Genomic DNA, 27,817 nt, shown 5'->3' on the forward strand with positions numbered 1-27,817 from the left:
GGAAAGAGAAAATAGTAAATTTATTAGAGATAGTAGAAAAAATGATGTGTTAGATTTTATAGAGTTCTTTCTTTGGAGCTAACAAAGACAACAATTACATAGAGTCAATAGTTAAATGTAATCTGTTAGGTTTACAATAAATGATCAACATAACACCTTTTGTTATATATTATATATCATTTCAATTCAGTGGAATATATTAAAGATCAAAATGAAACATTTGTTATGCATTAAGAACTATTTCAATCAAGTAAAATATATTAATGATCAAAATAAAGCATGACCCATACATTATAAATCTATTAGATTAAGAATAAACGATCAAAATGAACACCTTTTGTTATATATTAGAGATCATTTGATCAAAATAAACACCTTTGTTATACATTAAGAACTATTTCAATCAACTAAAAATATATTAAGGATCAAAATAAAGCATTACTCGAACATTAAAAACTATTTTTGATAATTTTTTGGGAAAATTGTATGAAATGACAAACTATTAATTCAAATTAAATGTTATAACCATAGTTTCTTTTATTTGTAATTCGCAACAAACATTCCATGTTTTTTGCCATCCCATTTGTATATCGAAATATACAAATGCAGGACCCATTTGTATACCGAAATATACAAATAGACTCAAATACATATTGTATTTTTTATGTATATGTATACCGAAATATATAGATTAATAATCATAGCAAATCTAAAGTTTACTATGGAGCATAATTATACAAACTATCGCTATAATATACAAATATAATTTTTATGTTTGTTAAACCTAAAATTTACTCTATTTTTTTTTTGCATAAACTACTTGGGTTAAATATTTTCAAAATAGATAGATCGTAATTTTCTTATAAAAGCTGCCTTTTAATTTTGTCAATAGTTTGACTGTTTGAGCCAATGAATTCATTTTCATAATTTTGATTTCCCCCCTTTTAACTATTACTATTTTATTTTGATTTGATATTATTTATTTTCTTAAAAAATATTCATTTCGTCCACTTTTTCCTGTCACTATTTGACTTAACTCATTCGTTAAGAAAACAATTAGTGATATAGGTATTTTACCACACTATTTCTATTAAATAATATTTATATTAGATCTTGAAAAATAAACATTTAATGATGAGAGTAAAACATGAAAAAATATTATTTTTTCTTGATATGTCAAAACTCAAAAGTTATAATTAAAAATAAAAAATTATTTTAGAAATAAGTGACAAGTAAAAATGAACTGGAAAATATTTGTTACTCAGCAAAATTAACATTTTTCTCACACTCTGTCTCTTGGACAATAGAACTTCCCTTAAGATTTCTTAAATACTTTGAAAACATTTTCATTCCTTTTTCTTTAACTACTACAAGTCAACACATTTAATAAAGATATTTTCTGCTAAGTCCAATTTAATTGGAAAGGTATAATACAAATAGTTGGGTTGGAAACTGAGTTTTTCTAAACTTAATTATCTTAAAATAAGTTATTTTATTATATACAAAGTATGATGTTATATTTTATCTTAAAATTATTATATTTTATACCTCACAAATTATTTATTTTGAAATTATTATAACGTAAAGATTTTAGACAAAATTTTTACTCCCACCTGATCTCACAAACCTTTTACCTATTCCCCAATTAAACAAAACCCCCCAAAATCCCATCATCTTCCCCCCCTTCCCCTCATCTTCCTTCTCATTTTCACTTTTTCCCCATTTGCTCACCTCATCTCCCACTTTCCTCTCTCTCTCTAAGCACCCTTTTCTTCCTAACCTCTCTGTCTCCTTTCCCACGAGATTCTCCATCAAAAATAGAAAAAAATTCTAGGGTTTTCTCTGCTACCAAGACTCTGTTTTTATCTATATTTATAGCTGTTTTTCTACTTTTCTTGCAAAAACCCAAGTGGGTTTTGCTAAATATAAGCTTAATCTTTGTTTGGGCGGAGTTTTTGAGGTGGGTTTTTGTTCTTCTTCGTTTTGCGATGCAATCCGATCTTTATCACTGTCAGATGTGATGACTATTTTTGTTAGTCAATGGCTTTATCTCTATCTTTCTTCGCCACACTTCATTTGACTCTACTCTTCTTAGTGTTTTTCGTAAACCCTTCAGCGATTAATGGTTATTCAGACGAGGATATAGACTCCGAGTTCATTCTTTTCCATCAAGATTATACCCCACCGGCGCCACCACCTCCGCCGCCGCACCCGCCGTCGGTATCATGTGAGGATGATCTAGGGGGTGTTGGATCGTTGGATACTACTTGTAAGATTGTATCCAATGTCAATATAACTAAGAGTGTGTATATAGAAGGGAAGGGGAATTTTTATGTCCTTCCTAATGTTACCTTTAAGTGTACTTTCCTGGGTTGCGAAATTGGAATTAATGTCACTGGGAACTTTACTTTGGGTGAGAATTCCGTGATTCTAGCTGGAACGTTCCAGCTGGTGGCAGATAATGCTACGTTTAGTAATAGTTCTGCTGTGAATACCACTGGTTTGGCTGGTTCAGCGCCTGCTCAGACGAGTGGGACACCACAAGGAGTGGAGGGAGCAGGTGGGGGTTATGGTGGAAGAGGGGCTGGTTGTTTGACGGATAAAAAGAAGATGCCGGAGGATGTCTGGGGCGGTGATGCTTATGGATGGTCCACATTGCAAACACCGTGGAGTTATGGAAGTAAGGGTGGGACAACGAGTAAGACCGTGGACTATGGTGGGGGTGGAGGTGGAAGATTAATGCTGTTGGTGGACAAGTTTCTAGAAGTGAATGGCAGTTTGTTGGCTGATGGAGGTGATGGAGGTGTCAAAGGTGGCGGCGGCTCTGGTGGTAGCATTCAGATAAGAGCTTATAAGATGTAATATTTCTTTTGCTTTATTTTCCTTTTCTTACTATATATTTAGAATTTCAATTTTCAGTATCTCTGTGCCCTTGATTTCCTCCATATTATTAGTTTGTAATGTTGTTAGTAGTGTTACTAGAAATGTGGATATTCTCGTAATCCCATAATTCTTAGTGTTCAGTAGGTTTCATATGTTTGTATGTGAATATGTTTCCTTTTCTATAGGATGATGACTCGTTAGACTGTGAGTTGATAGGGGATAGTAGAGTTGGTTTTGAGGGAATACATGGAACTCTGCACCCGTGGGACAAATAAAAGGAGTTTGTCACTTGTTAAGGTGCCCCAACATGTCGGTAGCATGACATTCAATGAGCCTTTGGTTTGAACTGGGTTTTTTGTGAATGATTATGTCATGTTTCAATGAATATCTTCAGCGAATGCATGGTATCATATCACTGTAAAATATGCTTATGCCAAGTTCTCTTGCGCAAGTACAAGACTGTACTTGCTCACATGGTTGTTTCCACATCATTAAATATGTTAGCTAGATGCATGCGATAGGTTTGAAGAACCATGCTTGAATGGATTAAAATAAGTTTGTTTTGGAGGATGGAGTTGGCTGAACTTGCTGAGATATCATCAGGAACACGGAAGCCCAGTAAGTAGAAAAGAAGAGGTGCGAAATTTCTTGCTACTAGCTCAAGTGAAAACAGGAGTAGATCGACCTACATTAATGCACTAGGGTTTGGAGGTGTGCTTCTTGGGAACCTTTGTGGTGGCGTATGAAAGTTAGTAATTTTATCTAATGAGTTTCCTACATAGCTAGGAGCCAGCGTGAGAAGAAAAGATAGGTACATCTGTGCTTGGTGTTCATGATGACAAAGAATTCCTCTGTGCTGCGCTAGGAACAACATGCATATACTCTCCATCAAGACATAAACTCTACTCATAAAGTTTTGGTGGAAGTGTGCATATTGCAAAAAGGAAGATGAAAGTTTGATTGTATGAATATTTGTGAAGTCATAGGTATTTGAAAGATTCCTTGCTATCTATGCATGCTAGTAATTTATAGATACATCTGTTGACTAGTTTGGTCTTCAAATATTTATGCCGAACAAAACAGAGATTCAAATATTTTATATTGACCTTAGATACTATGAGAAAGAGAGGAGAGATATTAATTACTAGATATATTTATGAGTGCTAGGTCTACATCTACATTTGGTAACAGGTAAAGCTTGGAGGCTGTTTTGGGAGTACAAGCTCTACCCCTCAATAGGTCTTAAATATGAGGCACATGATGTTTTTCTGACGAAGGACAAGTTCCTACTTAAAACTTAATTCTTATAAAACACCGATCCTTAAGACTTAGCTCTTCTATTACTTTAAAATTAATTCTACATGCTAACACTAATTCTTTAACATTTTTTTTTTGATGAAGTAACACTAATTCTTTAACATTCTAAGACTCCCCTTCAATCTCAAACTAGAAAACGAATTTGAGTATGTCTTTTTAAGTGGACAGCATCCCAAGAAACTAAGAGATCTATTCAAAACTGTAGAATTAATAGAAAAAACTTATGTACGATGAACCACTGATGATAACCGAGCAGTAGCACTCACATATGACCTTCTCATTGAAAACAATAGCTTATTTTTTCAGTCATACCAAAAGGACATGCTTTTCATGCCAGGTATATGGATTGAATCGTGAAGTTCGTGTCTTGGTTTAGAAAATAAATACCATATTAATCTACACTTTGCCGACACCCCCTCCCCCAACAACCCTCTCTCTTGCTTGAGGAGATAAGATTTTGTTAAATTCTTCATCTAGAAAACTCACCCTGCATCAGTGTGGTGGGTGATATGGAAGGAAGAAACCAGAGAATTTTAAAAGAAAGAAAGGAAGTTAATTGTGAAGCTCAAGAACAAATGTAGTTGTAGTCTAGATCTTTGGTGTAAGACAATGGATGCAAAATGATGTACTCCCTCCGTTTCAAAAAGAATGACCTCCTTTCCTTAGTTTGTTTAAAAAAGAATGACCTCTTTCTTTTTTTGGTAACATTTTACTTTTAGCTTTCCATGTTTAACTTTCCATGTTTAAGACCACAAGATTAAAGGGTAATTTTGTACATTTGACATAACTTTAATTTAGTACCACAAGATTCAAAAGTCTTCTTTATTTTCTTAAATTCCGTGCCAAGTCAAACTAGGCCACTCTTGTTGAAACGGAGGGAGTATATAGTTTGATAGTTCCATAGTTACTTATATGTGTACTGAATAAATTGAATTTTATTTTGTAGTGCACATGCCAATACATCACCCTGGTGCCAGTACAACTTTTAATAAATGTGCCATGTGATAAAAAACGTCCTAATATATTCATGTAGTTTTTCTATTTTAAAAGAATTGGAGCAAAGTTTACTTTTCAAAAAGAAACTAGACAAAAGTTGTCCTATCAGGCCCCCAAGGCCTAGCTCGAGTGGCAAAAGGTGGAGGATTTGTGGCTTAGGTCGCAGGTTCAAGCCCCACACCATGCAAAGCGAAGCCTGGTATTTAAGTGGAGAAGGGTAGAGGGGCGGGTCCATTAGCCACTGAGTTTAGAAGGCTGTGATTGGTCCAAAGGGCGGGTCACAAGCGGATTTCTTTCTCGGTTATCCCAAAAAAAAAAGTTGTCCTATCAGAAAGAAACAAAGAATGGAAGATGAAGGGTTTAAAGGATGTGAAAGATCAAAGAAAGGATTGATATATCAAATGCTGATGATCACATGCCTGTGAAAAGTAACTGAAGCTTTATATGTACTACTGGAAGCTTGCTCTGTGAACTAGAAGAATGATTTGTGGTAATGGTTCATTGACAGTGGGATTTCTTTCCTTAAGTTGTTGTGTTTACTTGAACTGAATGTCATCCTGATTCACTGATTTGTTTTATGCTGTTTAATTATTCAAGTCATTGAGGCATCTCGGAAGTGCCTCTTAAAGATCTTGACATGGATAGATGAGACTCAGGGCCTCCAAAAATGAATCCACGCATCTTTAGACTTGAAACTTCAGAAATACCGTGCTGGCTTCGAGAGCTAGCTGAATGTAATATTATTGTAACCTTCACTATCATGAATAAGCTTTTGGTTTTAGGTTTTCATGCCTTGTATTTGAATAAGACGGTATCCTAATATCTTGAGTAAGGTTTCCCCTTTTGATTTTGGAGTAAATTCATTTATGTAGGGAACTTCGGAGATGGATGTGACTCTTTGAGGCTAAAGTCCTCTAAAACATCACCCCAAAATTTTGTAATCATGTATAAATATGCTCTTTCTCTAACAAATTCACATGTTATATTTGGCACTCAAGTAGATATTTGTAGTGAGTGGTGTGCAATACGATGATGAGAACTTGAAATTCAACAGGTATTTTTGTTTTTGATAATCGAGAAATCTCCATTGGGTTTGTTAGCCCAAACATCTACCGGTTCACAAGTTCAAAACTTGGGCCTTCCTTTATTTGTTGAATCATTGCTTTGGGGGTTTGCTATATGAATAAGGTATACATTAGAATTAGAGTATATTTTTCAGGTCCTTGATGCATACTCAACACTTTGATTATCATAAGTGTAGTATCCTATTTCTGTTTAGAAGTCTGGTTTCTTTCAACCTTCTAAATTTTATTTTTTGGTTGTGTTCTTCTATTGGGGGGGCAAAGCTTTTCCAAGAGCATTATGGTTCATGCGATTTTTTTTAAAATAAAAAAATTATACTAATACGAACAAGAGAGACATTTGTGTGTGAGAAACAACTTTTTTGAAATTGGGATCAAACATTCTTTTACTGAGTTACAGATACCTGAATACATGGAAATTTTCGACACAACATGGTCATAACACATAATTATATTTTCAAAAATGTTAGAAGAAGATTCCTCTGATGTACTCTTTCTAATCCTTCTTGGTGCTTTATATAAAATCTTTACCTTTTCATCAAAAGTGGGGGAGGGAGAAGATGACGGCTTTTACATGCTTAGTCTAATCAAATACTTCAGTGGACATAAGTGCATATTTTTCTTTATTAATGCATCAATTTCCAAGGTGTCTTTGTGAATGCATCAATTTCATAATTTTTACATCGAAGTGGATATAGTCATTTATACAAAAGGCTCTAAATAGCAGCACATTAAAAAAAAACATTGAATGTGACACTTGATGTTTGCATCTTCTTGTTCTCCTTGATCTATTTCCTTGTTGATTCTGTTTGTCTTGTCACAAGTTTCTGTTGCTCCAAAAAAGAGCCTAATAAAGTCTTCTTTTTTTCTCAAAAGTTGTTCCTGCACCTAAGAAAGCTTGGACAAAATAAATAAAAATATCAATGTTGTTAATGGCTCTCTTAAGGGGTTTAAACCCTGAATTCTCTGTGAAGCAGAGGTTGTACGCTTCACCTCTCTTGATTGCCGCTTAGGTGTACACATCAAGGTGCTAAGGCAGCTGCACCTTCACCTATGGGTTGTGTCTTTAAGGGCACAACATTGTATATGTAGCTGACTTAATAGTGTTTCCTTTCTTTTGTCTAAATAATTATTGTTCATATTTATATTTGCATTCTCTCGCATTACATTTTTAATTGTTGTTTTCTCCATATACTCTTTTCTCCACCTACTCTAAGATATGGTGGCCCTTCTTGCTAGCTCTTTTGTTCTGGCAGATGTATAGTGAATATGATTCCATGGTCTTCTCACACGGGCAGGGCACCACCTTGTTGCCACCGTCAACTTTGTTACATTAACCTAATAAATTAGTTTTTGTTCCGTTGTAGGTAAACGTTATTCAATTCTGAAAATTGTGTATAGAAGGTTACCTTTTTTTTTTTTGACAAGAGTGTATAGGTCACCTTAAAGAGACAAAAGGTAGAAACCTGCTGTATGAAAGAATACTTGACCTGTTCCGATGCATTTATCTTACTCTTTGAATCGCTATATATGCATTCATATTTTTTCCGCTCATCTTACCTTCCTGGATGATCCCTATTTTTTTTTTCTGCATCTGTTGGTTATCAGCAGCTGTGAACAGTGAACTAGTGATTTCCGTCTTTTACCTGTAAGAGTAATTTTGAAACATTTGAAATGGAAGCCCAAGTGGTTGACCTAGAAACTTTTTTACAATAGGTAGTTAATAGAGATGGACTAGATCTTCTCCAAATTTCATTCTCCAAAACTACTTGGTGTTTTGCTTGTCAGTGTCCTTGGTGACTGTGGGTCCCATCCCTTATCAAGCTGAAGTAGTTGAAATGAGGAACAAAGAGAGCCTTTATTCAAATAAATACTATTTTATGATGACCTTCACCCAATTATGTCCGGTAATAAAATAGGGGGTTTGTTCTTTATAAAAAAAAATCACATAGGGTGTTTTCTGTGACCTGTACTCTGTTTTTCCTATGTTTGCGGAGCATATGTATTTCTGACCAAATGTGAGAGGATAAGGATAACCCAAGGGTGTGACCTAGTGATCATTGTAGGAGAAACATGAAGTCTCAAGTTCAAATTCAAATGGAGGCAAAAAGTTCTTTGAATCTGCTGTAGTCTTGGTGGACGGAGTTTCCCGTTACATGTGTTGATGGGATGTAGCGGGTACTCAGTGAAATAGTCGAGGTTGGCACAACTTGGCTTGGACATCATCATTGCAAAAAAAGAAGAGGGAGCATAGGAGCATAAATTATAGTACAATTCGGGAAAAGGGGTACTTGTGGGTGGGAACATCTCTACTGAAAGACTATTCAATAGGATAGGTGCTGCCGTGCATGACTATAGAAGTAATGAAGCAGAGAAATATATGATGTTAGATCATGTGTTTGAGTTTTGCTTCTAGAAAAGATGATAGGCTAAAAATGAATCTGTTTTGTAATATACACCAAGGTGGTGTTACTGACATAAGGTTAGTACAATAATACACTAAACCTTCCAAAACTCTAGCGGCCATCTATGCAACATGTTATTTCATGTTTATACACAACAAACAAACGAAACAATAGAGATATATGTCCATCAGTATTTATTCTCAATTCCTGATTTCCTTCCTTATTTCTCGTATTCCTCTCTGTATGAGACGATAGATACACATTGGGGTGCTCTTCCATATCTTTCTCCTCATGTTGTTCATCCTTAAGCTTGCCAATGTCACTCCATCTGTTATAGTTAGCACCTAGGAGATGAGATGGCTTGCCTAGCTGGATGACAGTTAAAATAGGCCAGTTTTAACCTTAAGCATCACTAAGCGACTACAACCTAACTTGAGAGGATCATTGGTTTTCTTCTTAAAATAACTTTTTCCAGCTGATATGTAGCGCACGTATAGAAATGCTGAACTCTTCTAAATCTGCAGTATCTCCTAAGTTTACTGGATCAAACCAATGGTTTAGCTTGAACTTTTACATTTGTAATCAAGATATATTTCTGACGCATAGTGTGTACCTAATTCAGTGCTTTCTATGTGGTGTTCTCATATATTGGACTACCCTGGAACAGCATAATGGCTTTGTTGACATTTTATTACATTTGCCTAGCCCAGTTATTGGTATGTCTTAAATTGCAAAAAAGAGTCAAATGCCTTTGCCTGCACTGCCATTTAACCCTTCCTTGTTAACCAAATGCAGGACTGGAATTGGTAGAATAAGTGCTTGTGGAGGTGATGGTTTTGCTGGTGGAGGTGGTGGAAGAGTTTCTGTGGATATTTTTAGTAGACACGATGAACCAGAAATCTTTGTATATGGTAAGGCTAAGTTTATCTTGCATGTTAGGATAATTGAGCTAGGGAGCCAAGCTTTGGAGAATTGACCTTCTCATGCTTTTGGATTTTATATTGCACATGGTCAATTAAACAACTATCTCTGCATAGCAACTATTCCCTTAGCAGGTTCATGCCTGATCTCTTGTCTGGATGAAAGATTTACTCTAGAAATACTTGTTAATAAGCCTCATCATGTAGGCTTCAGTACATAGTTAATTGTGGCCTTTGGATAGGTAAAATGCTTGATTTTTCTATATCATTTCATTCAGCTGGTACTAAAGGCAATGCGACCTCCATTTTCTGCCTGCAGGAGGAAGCAGTCGTGGTTGCGCAGAAAATGCTGGCGCAGCAGGAACTTTCTATGATAATGTCCCCCGCAGTCTTACTGTCAACAACCACAATAGATCAACTTCTACAGACACACTCCTGTTGGATCTTCCCCAGCCACTTCTGACGAATGTTTATATTCGCAACCACGCTAAGGCTGCTGTTCCCTTGCTGTGGAGTCGCGTTCAGGTTGATGGATCTTTCTTTTGCATTTTCAGTTCTTTCATGAAAATAACTAGATGTGTACCTCAATTAATTAAACCTTTTTGACACTGAATCTATTGAGTGCATCATAGAGAAATGAAATTTTCCTTGAGCCTTGGTAAGAAGTTTTGTTGTTTCTATTATCAAAAAAAAGTTTTTCTGTTAATTCTCTAGAAATATAGTCCCATCCTTCTCTTTTGTTCTATATTATGTATGCCAAGCTCTTGCTGTCAGTATATTGCATATGTTTCTCAATGATTGCTGCATGGTTTTGCAATTAATGCTTTATTTTGCTTTGTTAGTTTAGTGCTTATGGCTCCACTTTGTGCTTTGCAGATTAGGTGTCTTTAACTTGTTTTATTTGATTTTCTACAGACGGGTTTTAGATTGGAGAAAAGGAATTGTTCTGGTTTCCTCAATTTATTTGTACTGATGCTTTACCAATACTTTTAAGTTGTACAGATAATCTGATGCATTGTAAGATAAATTTCGAAATTGAGTTATGTTCCAAATTATGTAGCTCGTGGTATTTCTAGATTATGTGTCACAGGATGGGCATTGAAGCTGAAAAGGTTTAAGTCCCGCTTGACGTCTAACTTCTTTTCATCTAACATGAACTTGATTTCCTTACATGTGAAAGGAATATGTAAAAGATAGCAAAGAAAATATCCCAAGAGGAATGGGGGTCCAAGCGCTCTCAAAGAATAAAATGATACAAAAGACTCCGATTCTTTTTTGTTTTTCCAGTAATACAGGTGTCTTTATAGCCCCCCTTTTAATTGAAGAATTAGTTAATTCCGATGCCTAAATAATCAATTTACTTTTGCCCATTAAAAAGGTAAACAAGTGAAGGTGTTTGTTTTGACCTTGAGGTGACTTCATGAATGCCTTAGGTAACTTTGCTAGCATATTGCGTCATAGTGGTTCTACATCTGCCTTCTGTTTGCACCTCTGCTTTTGTTTTTCCGGTTATAAGCATTTTATCTCTCTCATATAGGTCCAAGGTCAAATTAGCCTGTTGTGTCAAGGAACACTGAGCTTTGGGCTGGCACGTTACGCGATGTCAGAGTTTGAATTATTGGCAGAAGAGCTTTTGATGAGTGATTCTGTAATTAAGGTAAGCGGTATAATCTCGAAGTGCCCCCTCATGCCATTTTTGTGGTTATATTGAAGTGCGCATGGAATGTTCCAATTGTAAACTCTTTTGCACACATATATTTCGTTTACAGGTGTCTTGGTGAACTCTCACTGTTACAATCTAACTTGTGCCTCTACTTGAATCAATTTCTAGCTGTTCTTATTTTGATGCATGTACTTGTATTGACCACTGGAAACATCAACACATTCAATTATATTGTGGTGTGGCTATTTTACTGCAGAATGTAGACACTTGTTAGAATCAATTCATGTCTTCCCTAAAGCTATACATGAAAGTTGAAATAACAGCTTAGCTAACTATCAGGCCTCCTCACTGTACTATCGTAATATACCCTAATAAGCTTAACTAACCATTATCCATAAAGGTCTCCTTAAGTCTTGCAATTTCTGAAACTGTAATATGAAAGCGTAAAAATAATTTTAAATGAAGAGAGAGGCTCCAGGGGTAACTACAGCTGAATAGACTGAAACAGGCCTCTTTAGCTTTGATACCAGCTTTTCACATTGCTGTATAAGGCATTTTGTACTTAAAACTTAAAAAGTGGCTCTCCTTTTACTATAGATGCCAAAAGCTATCAAGTATCACAACAACTCTGTATTTTGTGCAATGTGCAGCACCAGTTTTAAAACTGTGGTCCAGCACCATTTTTCTTTATTGAAAAAATGATTTGCACGTCTATGAGCAAAAGCAGAGTTTATATTTTGCTTTCCTAGTTGATTATTTTTGGGGTCATAAGCAGCCAAATGACTTGGGATCCTCTGTGTATTGTTTCTTATTTTATTGTAGATTAATGTTTCTATCATGATTAAGAATTTAGGGAAGAGTTCTTCATCAAAAAAAATAATTAAGGAAGAGTTCTCATAATTATTTATTGAGATCAAAGAGAAACTGGAACTTTATTCACTGATGATGTCTGGTCTAAATTGCTGCTTCTGTTCTCATCATGTTATATGCTATTATACCAACTTCATCCAGCCTCAGTTTCACTTGTAGGTTTTATGCTTAGTTTTGGTTTCTTTGGCCTTAGTTCTTCATTGTGCTTCTAGAAAACTAGAAGCATGATTCAATTGCAGCTCTTGTACTTGTTGTCCCCAATGCCTGTGTCTTGTATTAATGTAGTTCTGAAGTTTCAGTTATGTTATCTGTCTTGATTTTTTTTCAGGTTTTTGGAGCGCTACGAATGTCTGTCAAAATGTTTCTGATGTGGAATTCACAAATGATAATTGATGGTGGTGGTGATCAAAATGTTGAGACATCAATGGTTGAGGCTAGTAACCTAATTGTTCTTAAGGTGCTCTTTTCTTTTCTGTTATCTGTTTTTCTTTGTTGTCTTCGTACGTTTGTTCAATTGAGATGTCTTCTAAATGCCACCTTATGCAGGAGTCATCTCAAATTCGTTCGAATGCAAATCTTGGAGTTCATGGCCAAGGGTTACTGAATTTGTCTGGACCAGGAGATGCTATTGAAGCTCAAAGATTAGTACTGTCTTTGTTTTACAGTGTCAACGTGAGCAGAAATCTTCTTCTGTATTGTATTGTTTCTGTTATTTGTAGGCGATGTGCAATAAATTTCTAACTGGTTCTATACTTGCTTTCTCTTGACACACTTGATTTTTCCTCGTTTCTTGATTTTTTTAATGTGTTTTGATATCAGTATATTGATTTTTGCATCGCAGTTAGTAATTCCTTTTCTCTCGCCTCCTTTCTGTGAATATCTGATGCATGATAATGTATGCCATAGTCGACACATCATATGAGTAACTGTTGTTAGTGTTCCACTTGTCTCACTTGCAAGGTGGTAACTGAGCACAGTCTTTGCTCAGGTTTTCACAGTCTATGTTCTGCCTTTATATGTAGTTTGAGTTGATTATTTTGTTCTATATATTATATCTCCTTTTAATTTCTTCCCTACTTTTCTCTTACTGCATGTAGATTGGTCCAGGATCCGTTTTGCGTGGTCCTTCACGAAATGCGACAGCAGATGCTGTGTGAGTTGCTAACTACTCCTTGTTCCTTCTCCCTATTCTTTCTTACCTAAGATGCTTCTTTGATTTGCTAATGGGATATTTGGTGCTTGGTAGGAAACCAAAGTTGAACTGTGATAGTCCAGGTTGTCCTTTTGAATTGCTCCACCCCCCTGAAGACTGCAATGTGAACTCTTCATTGTCCTTTACTTTACAGGTGCCATTATTTTCCCAGTACCAAAACAAAAATCTGTATATAATATGTGCATTGATTGTACATTACACTTGTGCTACTCTAATACTTCCTTTATGTGCAGATCTGTCGAGTTGAAGATATCCTTGTTGAAGGCCTCATAGAAGGATCTGTTGTTCATTTCCACAGAGCAAGGACTATAGATGTGCAACCTTATGGAATTATTAGCACATCGGGAATGGGTCTGATCTTAATTTCCTTCAGTTTTATATTTGATGTGACCATCTTAAGTTTGTTTTATGTCACCCCCTTGTTTTTAGTATCTATAGGCTTTCCTTAGGCAGGGTTTAGTGATTGCTCAGATCAAATGTTGCACTCTTCCATCTTTAGGTTATTCAAAATGTATGATAAGCTTGAGAATACTAGTGATATATACTATTCAATGCTTTGAGAGTTCAAATTCCTTTGTTAAAGGGAGTCAACTTTCTTATATAAAAACGCCCAAAGTTTAGATGCAATTTTCAATAATTTATTTGTCAAACAAATCAAACTACAACAATTTACTTAATCTATCTCTAAATGTAACATTAAACCCCATTGTTTCACCTATTTCATTTTGTCATCTTCACAGGCTGCACTGGAGGAGTAGGCCAAGGAAAAGTTCTGAGCAATGGTCTTGGTAGTGGTGCTGGTCATGGTGGTGAAGGCGGATATGGATATTATAATGGAAGCTGCATTGGGGGTGGCATCACATATGGAGATCCCACTTTGCCGTGTGAACTCGGCAGTGGAAGTGGGAATAGTAGCCTAGCTGGATCAACTTCTGGTGGTGGCGCTCTTGGTAAGTTTGAGTTTGTCTTCTTGACTATATTCCCCAACTTCCACTTTCTTCCCTGCTGTAGCTTTCTCATAATTTAATCATCTGATGTTTGTTTATATGAAAAGTGACCAACCTGCAGATGGATGATATATTAATAATGGGTAATTGAAACAAATTGCATAAACATCTATTGCTTTACTGATTTTGTATTAAAAGTGGAAAATTCTTCATATGGCTTGAAGTCTCCTCCATACGCAGTAGAATCATTATCATGGCATGCCGTGGGTGTGACTGCAAAACGGCAGTGTATGCTTTGTAATGCAGAAATTTAAATGTTAAGCTGCAACAGTTTTAAATGCCACTTTTTGAGAATGGTAACAATTAGTCTATAACAATTATACTCCAGTGGTACTATCTCCCTAATAGATGTACTAGACTCAATTTTGGATCAGATAGCTGGATTTGATGAATTGTAAATATGGCTCAGTACTGCCTATGTACTGTTGTAGTAATTTACAAAGTTACATGTTTCAAAATTAGTAGGCGTTTGGCATGCGATATGAAATCGTGATATGAAATCATGAGATGAAATCAACTTTTAGACATGCGATTTCATGCTGATTGCATATCATGAGATGAAATCCCAAATTCTCCAAAAATCATGTTTTGGGAATTTCAAATCATGATTTGGTCCCAAATCATGATTTAGGATTTTCCAAATACAAAAATTGACCCACAAGTTTATATTTGGTAAAAACAACTCCACATATATATCTACTAACCATTTATTTCATATGTAAATAAAATTTATAATTCATATCATTACTTTTAAAACCATTTATATCTCTGATTATTCTCACTAACATAGAATATATTATTACTTCAAATCAATTTCTACTCTTATCATTTATATTCACCAACTTCATTATTTTTTATCAAATATATTTACCAATCAAATTGACCAACAAATGACTCAAACTAACAATGGTGGCTCGTTTTCTCAATCATATGAACGAGAAATGCAAGTTCAACGTGAGAAGATTGTCCGTACTTTGTTGGAGGATTATATAAAAGAGTAGTACACCAAAACTTATGTTTAATTTCATTTTTTATTGAATTAAAACTTGATCAATAAATATTGTATTTCTTAAGAAAATCTTTGTGATAGTATATTATGCGATTTTATAAACTTGTGCTTATTTGGTAAGATTGTATCACGAATTGGGACAATTTTAATAGTTTTACAACTTATGGGTTTTTATGTTTATGAGAAAATATACAACATACAAAGTCCAAATTGCATGTCCAAACAAAACTTCAACTTCATCTCATGATTTCATATCGCATGGCCAAACGGGCCCCTTAGTCTATATATCCACCAGGAATACTACATTAAAATATGTACTCCCCCCTTCAAAAGTATTACAGCCTATAGCTTGAACAACTATCTGTTGTTTCTACGAATAATCTAAAACATCAAAAACATCTTCCGTTTGAGCTATTAATTTCTGCTTACACCAAAAATAAAACAGAGCTAAACAATTCATCTGAAACTCCTGCAAGTTGCTCTACTTTTCTTCAGAACCTCTCCTATTCCTTTCTTTTAACACTGTCCATGAAATGCATGCAGGGACAATCTTCCATCTTCCTTCCTTTTTGGCTGCATTGCCATCCTTGTTCCAGCAGTTTAGCAGTCCTTTTAATTTCCCTGGCCTCACCCATTTAGTCCTCAGATAAATGAATATTTCCACAACTGGTTTGTCCACATACAATGTAAAAGAAGATGGTTTGATTGTCTCCACCTGTTCCCCACATAATACCCATCTAGAACATAGATGAATACCTATCTTATTCAAATTCTCATGTGTCAATACTACTTCTTTAACCAGAAGCCAAGTAAAGCAGTTCACTTTATGATAAATCTCCCATTCCCTTTTGTCCCACATTATAACAATGTCACCCCTAATCCCACTTCTTTTTGTCGCATCTATAGTGAGTCTTAAATTTGATCGAGGTCAGATCCACTCTGCATTCATCGTGTTTTGATCCAAAAATCAGATTTTATTGGATGAATTGAACACCTCATTACTTAAACTTTGAAGGAGAGACATCTCATTCAAATCCCCCCCTCCCTCCCCCTCCCGAGTGGTATACAGAAGTACAAAATCTGCACCCAAGTATATGGTTCTTTACAAATAATACACAATTATATATACTAAATACTAGTACATACCTCATTGGTGCACCAAAATTTAACCAGTTACAGGAGACTAGCGGTCAGTGCAAAATCATTTCCACACCTGCCAAGCTTCCCTTTTTCTTCTTAAGTACCACATATTAGCCAAAGGTTATTTTGTCACATGCTTCTACATCTTCAAATCCTTTATCAGAAAACCCGGTTGAACATAACATCCTTTACTGCAGTATGTGATGTTCCAATCAGACTCAGTACCATCCACCATAATCAACTAGCAACCAAAAGTGACTTGTAACAATTGGTCCACATCTTCCCTCAAGCATTGTACATGTGACACTGCTAGTTACTCCCCAACTAGTTTAGGATTGAGTCATAGTTGGGTGTTCCTTGATTGAAGATCTAGGGTCTTCGTGTTCTCCAACATGGCAATAATTGTATAATATATCCGAATCTAATGCTATTTCTTCCATTGTGCTCTTCCTCTTTTTCTTCACTTCTCCATTTAAGGTCCAAATACCCTTTTCTATAAATAAAAAATTTCCATTAATAAGCACCAAGTCAGTGTTGAAAAGTAAGTACAAGATGCACTTGAGACAGTTGTCTTCCACCAAGTTTACCCAACAAACGATGCAGAAATATCTTCTCCTTACAAAGTACAAGTGAAATAAAAAAGATCTCTTAGTACTTTCTACATCACTCTCTCGTTCCATATACTCCTATAGAGACAAGGTGGTCATGTTCCATGTTGCTTTTCTTTCATTGCTGATTCTCTCCAATCTTGAACTTGTAATTGCTTCCTCCACTAAGGTCCAAGTAGATTTGGTTGATAAAATGACTGGTTGTCCCTATTTGATGAGGGAAGAGAGCGTGGATCAAGTGATCCATTGGATTGTTCCAAACCAACCATCTTGGACCTAGAAAATTTGCTTCAGACGGAAAGGTTGACTAAACAGATCAAAGAGCTTGAAAAAAAGTTATAGATTGTTTTTGAACCTCAGAGGAATAGCATGGAGCATGCCTGGGAAAATCACAGAGGCCTTAACAAGCTGGGAACAAGCTCGTTGGCCAAGAATAGAGGCAGGTGGAGGATAGTCCCAACAAGCATTTGGTGGACAATATGGAAGGAGAGGAATTCTAGGTGTTTTGAGAGCATAGAGAACAATATGCAACAGATTAAGAGCTCGTTTGGATTGACTTAAAAAAAGTAGCTTTTAAGTCAAAAAATAAAAAGTCAAACTTAAATGACTTTTAAGTCAAAAATAAAAAGTAGGGGGCATTACAAACGTTAAAAATGACTTAAAAGTAGGTTTGACCAACTTTTAAGCCAATCCAAACCTGCTCTAAGATTAACTGCATCTTGCTACTGTGTTTTTGGTGTAATCAGTTACTTTTAAATGATCCTGTCTCTATTATTGATGTTTTAGACTCATTATAGACATAGGATCATAGAATCAAAGATGTAGGTAGTACTTTGTAAATATGGGGCTACTACAACTCTTGTAAGATTCGGATTCTAACATATAGAGAAGTTACCAATTTTTTTTATAAATAGTTATAGATTGTTCTGCTAAGCTCACTTCTCTTATTAAGCTCTGCTGATTATTTCAAACTAAAGCGTTAGCGAACAAGTAAAGTATCTTGTAAATGTGATATACTCTTTTTTTCAAATATGTATAAAAATATCACATTTGCAAAAAAATTTCGAACCTGTCAATTTCTGTGTGCTTTTTACTTATTTAAAGCCATTATCAAGTGCAGGTTTTTGCTTGAATGCTTATAATTTGTCAAAGGTATATCAGTTCTGGTGTGAATGTTATCCTGGTGCATTACACGTTGAATGAAGTCCAATTACGTGCTATTATTCGATTATTTGTGAGGAATAATGATTATGGTTTTTAATGCTTTCTCGTAAGCCATCTTTGGATGTTGTGTTAATTTGTTTTCTGTCTCTCTTATTTTTATGTTGACATCCGAATGCAGTGATAGGTTCATTGGAGCATCCCCTGATGTCTTTGTCGGTTAAAGGCAAAGTTGTGTCTGACGGGGACAGCTTTCTTTTCGGGAAGAATTATCTAACTAGAGGTCAGTACATAGGGCCTGGAGGTGGATCCGGTGGAAGTATTCTATTATTTTTGAAATCACTGAATGTTGGTGAATCTGGCATCATGTCAAGCATTGGAGGGACTAGCAGTTCCAGTGGTGGTGGAGGTGGAGGTGGTGGGCGGATACACTTTCACTGGTCAGAAATTCCTACGGGTGATGTGTATCAACCTTTAGCGACTGTGAATGGAAGCATCTATACAAGGTTTGTGCTGATATGAAACAACATATTGCTAATTATTTTATTTTCACAAGTTGCACTATTTTTAAGGTGATTTGCGATAAATGTGGTTCATTTGATAGGTTGTGGATAGCTTGTGTAGTCATCTTAGTGCATCTTTGTTTGGTCTAGTTTTTGCACTATAGAAATTTCTGGAGCAGCCATTTTTACTGTCTGCTAGTGTGCTGGTAATACCATGTTTAAATGCATCAAAAGATGGGCAATCTTATCTTCGTGAACAATTTACTTTGTTGACTGTATTGTTACACTATCAATAGATGCAAATAGTTAGACCTGAAATATCCAAATATTAAGTCTTGTGCTTGCATCTCTCTCTTTTATTTTTTTGGCTGCTACTCAGTTTACTTTGCTATGTAGTTGACTCTCTTGTCAAATTCTCTGGTTATAACTTGAAGATGCATGGTTTAACTTCAGTGACTAGATAGAGTTGTAGCGACACTTTTTTATTGTTCTCTTTGGAGGTATGGCATTACTGATTACATTGCTTACAATACTTTCTGAGCGTCTGATGACGCATTCTAACGAATTATCTCTTAGTGATGTAAGTTTATTAGTTGCATCTATTAGTATTTGTCCAATGAGCTAATGGGTAGGATGTACTTCAGAACCTCAAGTGCAATTTTGCTGCTTCATATATCCAAATATTAAGTCTTCGGTCTCAGATCCAGTTAAATAAGAGTTAATACTAGGCTGCTAGAGAATAGAGACTGAATTATTTAATCTTTTTCTTTTTGGAGAAAGTGAGTGGATTAGAAGTTTTCCAAGTGTTGATACGTTTGTTCTAGTTGGATACTATACTATGAATGTATTTAAGATTTCCATGACTGACAGCGCTCATTTAATTAAAGGTAATACTAAGAATTCTTCATCAATATGTTTTGATTATTGTTAGTGTGCTCTTTTGTTCGGAAAGTTTCTTAAATTATTGTAATAACTTATGCTGGAGGTGAGTGATACTTGAATAGCCTCAGAAGAGATCTTTAATGAGCCTTCGAATCAATTAGTAATCCAGTACATTTGTTGACTTATCAATTTAATAATGGTCCCAGGAGTTTACGTTTGTTGTATTTCTGTTGTGTGTGCTGTTTCCTCAGGGGTGGATCGGGTGGAGAGCAAGGTGGTATTGGTGGAAGTGGAACTTTGTCTGGAAAGCCATGTCCAAGAGGGCTTTATGGGATTTTCTGTGCGGTAAGTGCCAAATGATATCTATAAGCTTTTCGTTGTTTAAGGTTCTACTTGAAACAGCTTGAGAGAAAGTCAAGGAAAGAATTTCCTGAGGGGGTGGGGGGTTGTTTCTTTTTTTTCATAACATCGACCTGTTGCCTTTTCCAACTGTTTTATTCCTTCCCTGAATTCAGAAATGACTGGATCGATGATTTTCCCTTGTTTTATTGGAATTCCTCTGTTGTGTCTATACAGGAATGCCCACTTGGTACTTTCAAGAATGTCACGGGATCTGATAGAGCCCTTTGTATTTCATGCCCAAATGATGAACTCCCACATCGAGCTGTTTATATTTCTGTTCGAGGTATGACAAATGATGAGATGTTTATAGCAAGCTGCTTAGGCTTTCACCATATAATAGAGTAAATAAAGAGGCCAGATATGAGTTACTTTCCCCAAATATAGAGATGCTTTTTTTGGGGTGGGGGTTTGTTTAAAGAAAATAAGATATGAATTTGTCAAGACACTTAGAGTTCAGTCTACTTATAAATAAGTACTCCGCATTGTTTAATCTCTTTCTTCATGAAAGTCTACTAGTTGATCGATAAGTAACATACAGAACATCTATATCAGTGAGATTAACTTGTATATCTGTGTATTTCCTGCATTGTGGACATATTTTTATGCTTATCCTGTTGCTTCAAAGTTTGTGAAATTTTGTTCTCTACACAGTTTCTATACTGATTTATGGTTGATTCATTTTAAACTGACTTTAAGGGGCTTTCCTTGTAATAGGTGGTGTTACGGAACGTCCTTGTCCTTACCAATGTGTTTCAGAGAGATACCATATGCCTCATTGTTATACAGCTCTTGAAGAACTAATCTACACATTTGGAGGGCCTTGGCTGTTTGTTTTTCTCCTTTTAGGTTTTCTCATTTTGTTAGCCTTAGTTCTTAGTGTAGCTCGGATGAAGTATGTTGGTGTCGATGAGTCACCTGGTCCTGCTCCCACACAACAGGGTTCTCAAATTGATCACTCATTTCCGTTTCTGGAGTCGCTTAATGAGGTTTGTCCGATGTCTTGCTTGCTGATATACAACAATGCACTGTATTAGATTGTATACTTTTTTCGTGGCTCAGGTGAAATTTGACATTTTCTTTCTTTCAGGTTTTGGAAACAAATAGGGTTGAGGAGTCACAAAGCCATGTCTATAGATTGTACTTTTTGGGTCCGAATACATTCAGTGAACCCTGGCATCTGTCTCATACTCCTCCCCAGCAAATAAAAGAAGTCGTGTAAGATGGTTTTTTTTTTATTGTCCTGGTATCTTCAGTTTTCTCTTTTGTTTAGAGTGTCTTGCTTTGGCTGTTTCACATGTTTCATCGAAGTCTTTCTTCGGATAGGCTCTTTTCAAGTTTTCTCTTGCATTACTTCAGAAGGAAAATGAGGGAAGAGGATATATACATTTCTTTCTCCCTCCATTTTCCCTTAGTTGTTCTTCATTTTTAATTTGTTTTTCCTAAAATCTGGTTTTTTAATTTCATCTTCTTTAAAGAATAAATTACAAACTGGGAAATAGCTATTCAGTGGTTTTGTATTCATCTGCCAGATATGAGGGTGCCTTCAACACCTTTGTGGATGAGATTAATACTATTGCTGCCTACCAATGGTGGGAAGGAGCAGTGCATAGCATTCTTTGTATCCTTGTGTATCCTCTTGCATGGTCATGGCAGCAATGGCGGCGTAGAATAAAGTTACAACGTCTTCGTGAATTTGTTCGGTCAGAATACGATCATGCTTGCTTACGTTCTTGTCGATCACGTGCTCTTTATGAGGGGCTGAAGGTTAGTTTATAGTGGGCTTTGATCAAGTATCATTTACCCGAATTTTGTGTTTAAGCACGTTTAGAAACCAGAATGTGTGAAATTTTGCTTCTATTATTTGCTGTTCGAACTCCATTTTTTGTACTCTGGGCTTTGTGTATGATTGTTTTATGCAGGTAGCAGTCTCTTGGGTCTTTTCTAGTGGAACTTTATTTGTTCATTGATAAAGTGGCATAATCATTTTGTTAAGTTTGAAACTACAGCATCTTCATTCTGCCAGGTCTTAAGAGGACAACTATATCCTGTTGAGCAGGAAAAACAGCATCTCTATTATGGCATAGCTTAGCCTCTACTTATTGTTAGTAAAAGCCATACTGATGTGTGCCTTTTAACTTGTATTACTTCGTACTATAACTCGAAATTTATTTCATCTGCTGTCTCTTCAGTTTTCCACTGTCCATTTCTTCCTAAAATTTAAAAAGACTTCCATCTTAATTTTGTTTTTTTCAGCCATATTCAACAGTTTCTAAAGGGTGACATATCAGAAGTGTTGCTTGGATTTGTCAGATGTTAAATTAAACTTTTCTTAATATATTAATGATGATTTTCTTTTACAGTTTCAAAAGGTTTTAAGTGTTATTTTCCCCTGTTTTTATCTGGTCTTCTATGTAGAGTCCCAAAAGCAAATTTTACTGAAGCATATGGTTCGAGAATGACTTCTCAACCTTATCTTATGGGTCTCCATGATTGTAGGTTGCAGCAACACCTGATCTAATGCTAGTATATGTGGACTTTTTTCTTGGCGGTGATGAGAAGCGAAGCGATCTGCCTCCTAGTCTTCACCAGAGGTTTCCGATGTCTCTTCTATTTGGTGGTGATGGAAGTTATATGGCTCCATTCTCTTTGAATAATGATAACGTTATTACCAGTCTGATGAGTCAGGTTAGTCATCCGCTAAAAATTAAAAAGGAATTTAGAGACAGAAGTATGGGATTTCCCGATGCTTTGATCAATTTGTACTTAAGATATTCAATTGTTTTCAGTCCATTCCTCCTACGACATGGTACCGTCTTGTGGCTGGTTTGAATGCTCAGTTGCGTTTAGTACGCCGGGGTTGCCTTGGTACAATGTTTCGCCCAGTGCTAAGATGGCTCGAGACTTTTGCCAATCCTGCTTTAAGGATCTATGGTATCCGCGTAGATTTGGCGTCGTTCCAAGCAACAACCGACAGCTATACTCAATTTGGACTTTTGGTGTGTGTTATCGAAGAAGAAACTGGACTACTGCCTTTTGAAGATCTTGATGAAGGTTCCAGAAGTGAACAACTATCATGGTATGGTGTGCACTTAGAGTTCCCTTCAGATAGTCTATTTGGTTTCTCCTGCTTTTTGTCTCCACTCCCCTCCATTTTGGCATTCCTCTTTACTCTCATACTTCCCATCATTCCAGTTGTATCTGTTATTCTATACAAGTCATGAATACATATTAAATATGTATGAATCGTAAATACATTGTTCGTATTGCTGGCAGTTTCTGCCATTTATTGTGAAAATTCTATATGGATATCTTGTGGTCACTGAAGAAGGGGTTGGAGGGGAATGGCAAAAGACGGCAGGGGTTTTAATCATCTGAAGTCCTAGATTAATTAGTTCATGTCTGCAAGTTAAAACGTTTTATAATAACATCCAACGTCCCTCTGGAATTGGAGTATTGCTAGAAAAGAAGAGCAATACATAGCTATTGCATACTTGAACATTATCTGTGCCAGTCTCTGCCATTTTTGCTATTTGGACTAGGCCCCAAATAGTTTCACCTAATTAATGTGAGGGAACGTATCAATATTGATTTCACATCATTCCCTTTATTTGACTCCCTCTCACTGCAAGGGCCTAATTGATCTGTTTGTTTCATTGTTTGCAGTGATAGCAGCATAGACGGGCAGAATCCTGCGGGTTATCTAAGAGATGAATCAATTTTAAGGGGGGATGACAAAGGCACTGTAAAGCGGAAGTTTTACGGTGGGATTTTAGACATTGACAGCTTAAAGATGCTCAAGGAGAAAAGAGATCTGTTTTATGTTCTCTCTTTTCTAATCCATAACACTAAACCAGTTGGTCATCAGGTCTGCCCTACTCTCTCTACATCTCTTGGAGGATGGCTTTTAAGTTTCAATACTGAGGACATTTTGTTAATATTGCAGGATCTTGTTGGTTTGGTCATTTCGATATTGCTGCTGGGCGATTTTAGTTTAGTGCTGCTTACTTTGCTCCAGCTGTATTCGATTTCCTTGGCAGATGTCTTTTTGGTTTTGTTTGTTTTACCTCTTGGGATGTTACTTCCATTTCCTGCTGGAATTAATGCTCTCTTCAGTCATGGACAAAGGCGTTCTGCTGGTCTTGCACGTGTATATGCTTTGTGGAACATTACATCCCTGATTAATGTTGTAAGTAACCTTTATTCTTGAAAAGAAAAGAGTAATTATGCCTGTTGCCAACTTGTTTTAGTTATCTATCTGTTCCTTTCCCAACTTATATACCTTTCCTTGGGCCAAGAAATGGTCAGATTCTTTAAATTGTCCTTATCTTCTGCCTTTCTTTTCCTTTCCTCTTTACTTAATGTGTCATACTCTTTGATTGACTGATGGAGGGAAAGCTGCAATATCGCTGATGTTCGATATAAAATCATCCCTAGTATAGGACTTCACATTTTCTCTTGTAATATACTTAAATCTATTTCTGTTCTTTTCCTCTGTTAGGATTTTTTTTTCCCTGATAAAGTGTCAATTAGTTTGGAGTTGTGATTTTTGTATACTTCTGAATGGGATCACCTCAAATTACTTCCTCTCCCAAATTTGAATGTTATCCTCTCTTTGGTTTATCTCAAAAACTGTGCCCACTTTCTTAACATATATCATTACCAGAATATTAGTTGCATAATCTACAACCATAAAAAGGCTGTTTGATGAAGAACCATTCTGCTCTAACAGTGCACATTTTTGGCACTCTGACAATACCCTGTCCAAGTTAAAATACGTCTCAGTGTGTCAACTACTTGGGATGTGTATTGATCCGCTGAGATGGCTGAGTTATATCTCTGATTCTGTTGTCTCGAGAAGTTCTGTTCTTTTTTATCGACAGGGTCGTATGGTAGGGTATACAAGAATAGTGTTGAATAGGGTGTTGTATTAGTAATGCTGATATTACTTCTTATGCACTCTTGGGTTTTGTTTTAAAAAGCATGCATTACATAAAAAAAAAAAAAATTGTTTACAAAAATACCATCCACAAATACGGTGGAAAGGATGTGGAAAAGGTTTTGAGGGGGACAATTGAATCTTTAACTATACTAATGCATCCATTGCTAATACCATGATTTGTCATGTATTAGTTGTACTTAGCATTAGACCAAATAGAGTGTATACCTAATGATAGGTTGAAAAAGTGTACGAAACAAGATGTCAGTAATACACATAGTTAATGCATGCATTATTTTTTCTAATGCATCTTACTGAGCGGCCCCTCACTGTCTAAACCCTTCACTGAGGGTGTTAATAACTTTTAGCTAGGACTTAGGACTAGTATTTATTTGTTAGGATCTTTGTAAGTAGCTTCCTCTTTTTTTTTTGCTTCATTTTGAAGGTCTCCAGCATATCCTTACCGCTGAGGAATACAACATTACCAAATTAAAAAAATAAATAATAACTATTAGTTAGCCAACAGTTTTCGGGTTATACTTACTTACACTGTATATCATCAATTTCATACCAGATTGTCGCATTTGTCTGTGGATATGTCCACTATATCACCCAGTCAAGCCGAAAGCTTCCTTACTTCCAGCCATGGAACATGTAAGCAGACTGAAGTTTGTCCAATGTTGTCTGAAATTTATTCAATTTCGTACTATTGTGAAACTTCACATTGCTCTTTATTCTTGCAGGGATGAAAGTGAGTGGTGGATATTTCCTTTTGCACTGGTTCTGTGTAAATGTATCCAATTGCAGCTCGTAAATTGGCATGTTGCTAATCTGGAGATTCAAGACAGGTCGTTGTATAGCAATGACTTTGAACTGTTTTGGCAATCATAATACTCAGCTGAGCAGAGGAATATATTCCGCTAACACCCTATCTTTTTTCTGGGTTCATTTTGATTTTTCTGCATCACCCTCTTTTGGCCTTTTTATAGTCATTTAGATAGTGAATTGTCACAGATGTAGAAAGGAATTGGGTAGAAAACAGAAGAAAGTTGAAAGAGTAGATAGACATACTGAGAGAGGCATTCATTGTGTAACACCCCCCCGCTTTTGGTTGTGCAGTTGTGTTTCTTCACTGTAAATATCCAAGAGATCCCTCCCTCCCTCTTCTGGAAATTCTAATGTAATCTTAAGGGTGATGTTCATTAGTTTATTTTATTCAATAAGATGTGCTTTCCTACCTTAATTTTGTTGCCTTTCTACCTACATATATGATTTCTGAATACAAGTTCAAAAATTAGTCTGGCTTGAGCCGGTCTTTTTTCGCTCTTTTTTGTATGTTCCAAAGAAGTAGATTTCTTAAAACTATTGTTTTGGTAGATATCTTCGCATTTGACCAGCTTTTTTGTCGAAAAATAATACACTAATCTTTTTACAACTTCAAAATAAGAGATGTTGCTTTGTTGTTGTTAACCTAAGGGAAGTTCAAGGAAAACAAAAAATATTGTCCTATTCTGGAATATTTTCAACTCTATATAATTAAGAAAAGAAATATGTTTAGTTCATACCAAAACGAGGGCATAGTGGAAACTAGGGTTATTCAATTGCAGAATAGGTTTATTGGTATTGAGATATCAAATTAATGGGTGGCGTGGGGTATGTATTACTCGATCTTCTTAGTGGATAAACCATTTAAAGCTTAGGTATATTAAACTTTCTATTTATACACTTCGCAATTAAGTACATGTACGATGGAGTCAGAATTTGAGTGAAAAATAGTGGGAGGAGACTTAGAACAACACTTCCCAATCGAGATGAGGTTACACTAGAGATCTACTCTTAGCCCATTTTATTTTATCTCGGTGATGGATGAACTGAAACGACATATTCGAGGGGAGGTACCATTGTTTACGCTATTTGAAGATGATATATGTAATAGACTTAAAACTAAAATGGAGGTTTGGATTCAGACCCAAGAGTCTAAAAATTACATGTTGAGTATGACTAAGACACAATACATGAAGTACAAATTTAATGACACATCACATGAGATGGATGTGGAGGTGAGGATCGATACATAGGCCATCCCCATGATAGGAAACTTCAAGTATACTAGATTAATAATTCAACAAAATAAAGAGATCGAGAAGTCATACATCGTATTGAAGCGAATGGGATGAAATGAAGGGTTGCATTATGTATTATATGTGATAAGAACGTGCCATATATGGAGTTTGTTAGGTATATGTATACATAAATTACAGTAGAATAATAAAGACAAGTAGTCAATTAAGTTTAAGTTGAAGGATTCACCTGCCCTTATGGCTGGTTGAATACTCCGCAGATCAACAACCTGAAATTGTCCAAACCTGTTTCACCATTGAAGAAGGCATAAAAAAATAAAAATATGACTCAAGTCATATGCGACTCTTTAAAGTTGTCCGCATATTTCATTTAGGCACCTTAACTCAGGCTTGTACCTATTGAACATAAAATGAAAATCAGTTGAAAGACAAAAGTGCATGTGTCTCAAACACAAATACATAGTCGATGGACCAATGATGGATGCATGACATTATGTAACGACAAAGGACAATATGATCTATTCAGTCGTTATATTTATTAAAATAATACAGTACGATACAATACAAAACAATATATATGCTTTTTGATAGTAGTCGTGACCAACGACCATCAACTCTCAGCTTGTTGGTAAGGTGAGAGCTTCAAGCCCGATTTCAGATGATACACCCTCCACACAAGCACCATCCAGTGAGGAGGGGGGGGGGGGTGCCCGAGGCCGCCTCATCTTTTCATTTCGTC

General features: G+C 35.9%; 1 protein-coding gene across 1 annotated transcript; it reads left to right on the forward strand.

Moving 5' to 3' along the window:
• The first annotated feature begins 1,689 nt into the window (after positions 1-1,689).
• On the forward strand, positions 1,690-26,238 carry LOC125842686 (uncharacterized). Its single transcript, XM_049522017.1, has 22 exons — positions 1,690-2,858; positions 9,479-9,594; positions 9,923-10,128; positions 11,141-11,260; positions 12,465-12,593; positions 12,683-12,808; positions 13,234-13,289; positions 13,383-13,482; positions 13,583-13,700; positions 14,090-14,299; positions 18,456-18,780; positions 19,911-20,004; positions 20,236-20,344; positions 20,776-21,047; positions 21,149-21,276; positions 21,591-21,825; positions 22,558-22,746; positions 22,848-23,137; positions 23,725-23,926; positions 24,005-24,247; positions 25,572-25,651; positions 25,741-26,238. Exons 1-22 carry the CDS (start codon positions 2,041-2,043, stop codon positions 25,886-25,888), a joined length of 4,314 nt encoding a protein of 1,437 aa, XP_049377974.1. The 5' UTR covers positions 1,690-2,040; the 3' UTR covers positions 25,889-26,238.
• Positions 26,239-27,817: the final 1,579 nt, after the last annotated feature.

The sequence above is a fragment of the Solanum stenotomum genome, chromosome 10 (assembly GCF_019186545.1).
Source record: "Solanum stenotomum isolate F172 chromosome 10, ASM1918654v1, whole genome shotgun sequence".
In the NCBI taxonomy this organism is placed as follows: domain Eukaryota; kingdom Viridiplantae; phylum Streptophyta; class Magnoliopsida; order Solanales; family Solanaceae; genus Solanum; species Solanum stenotomum.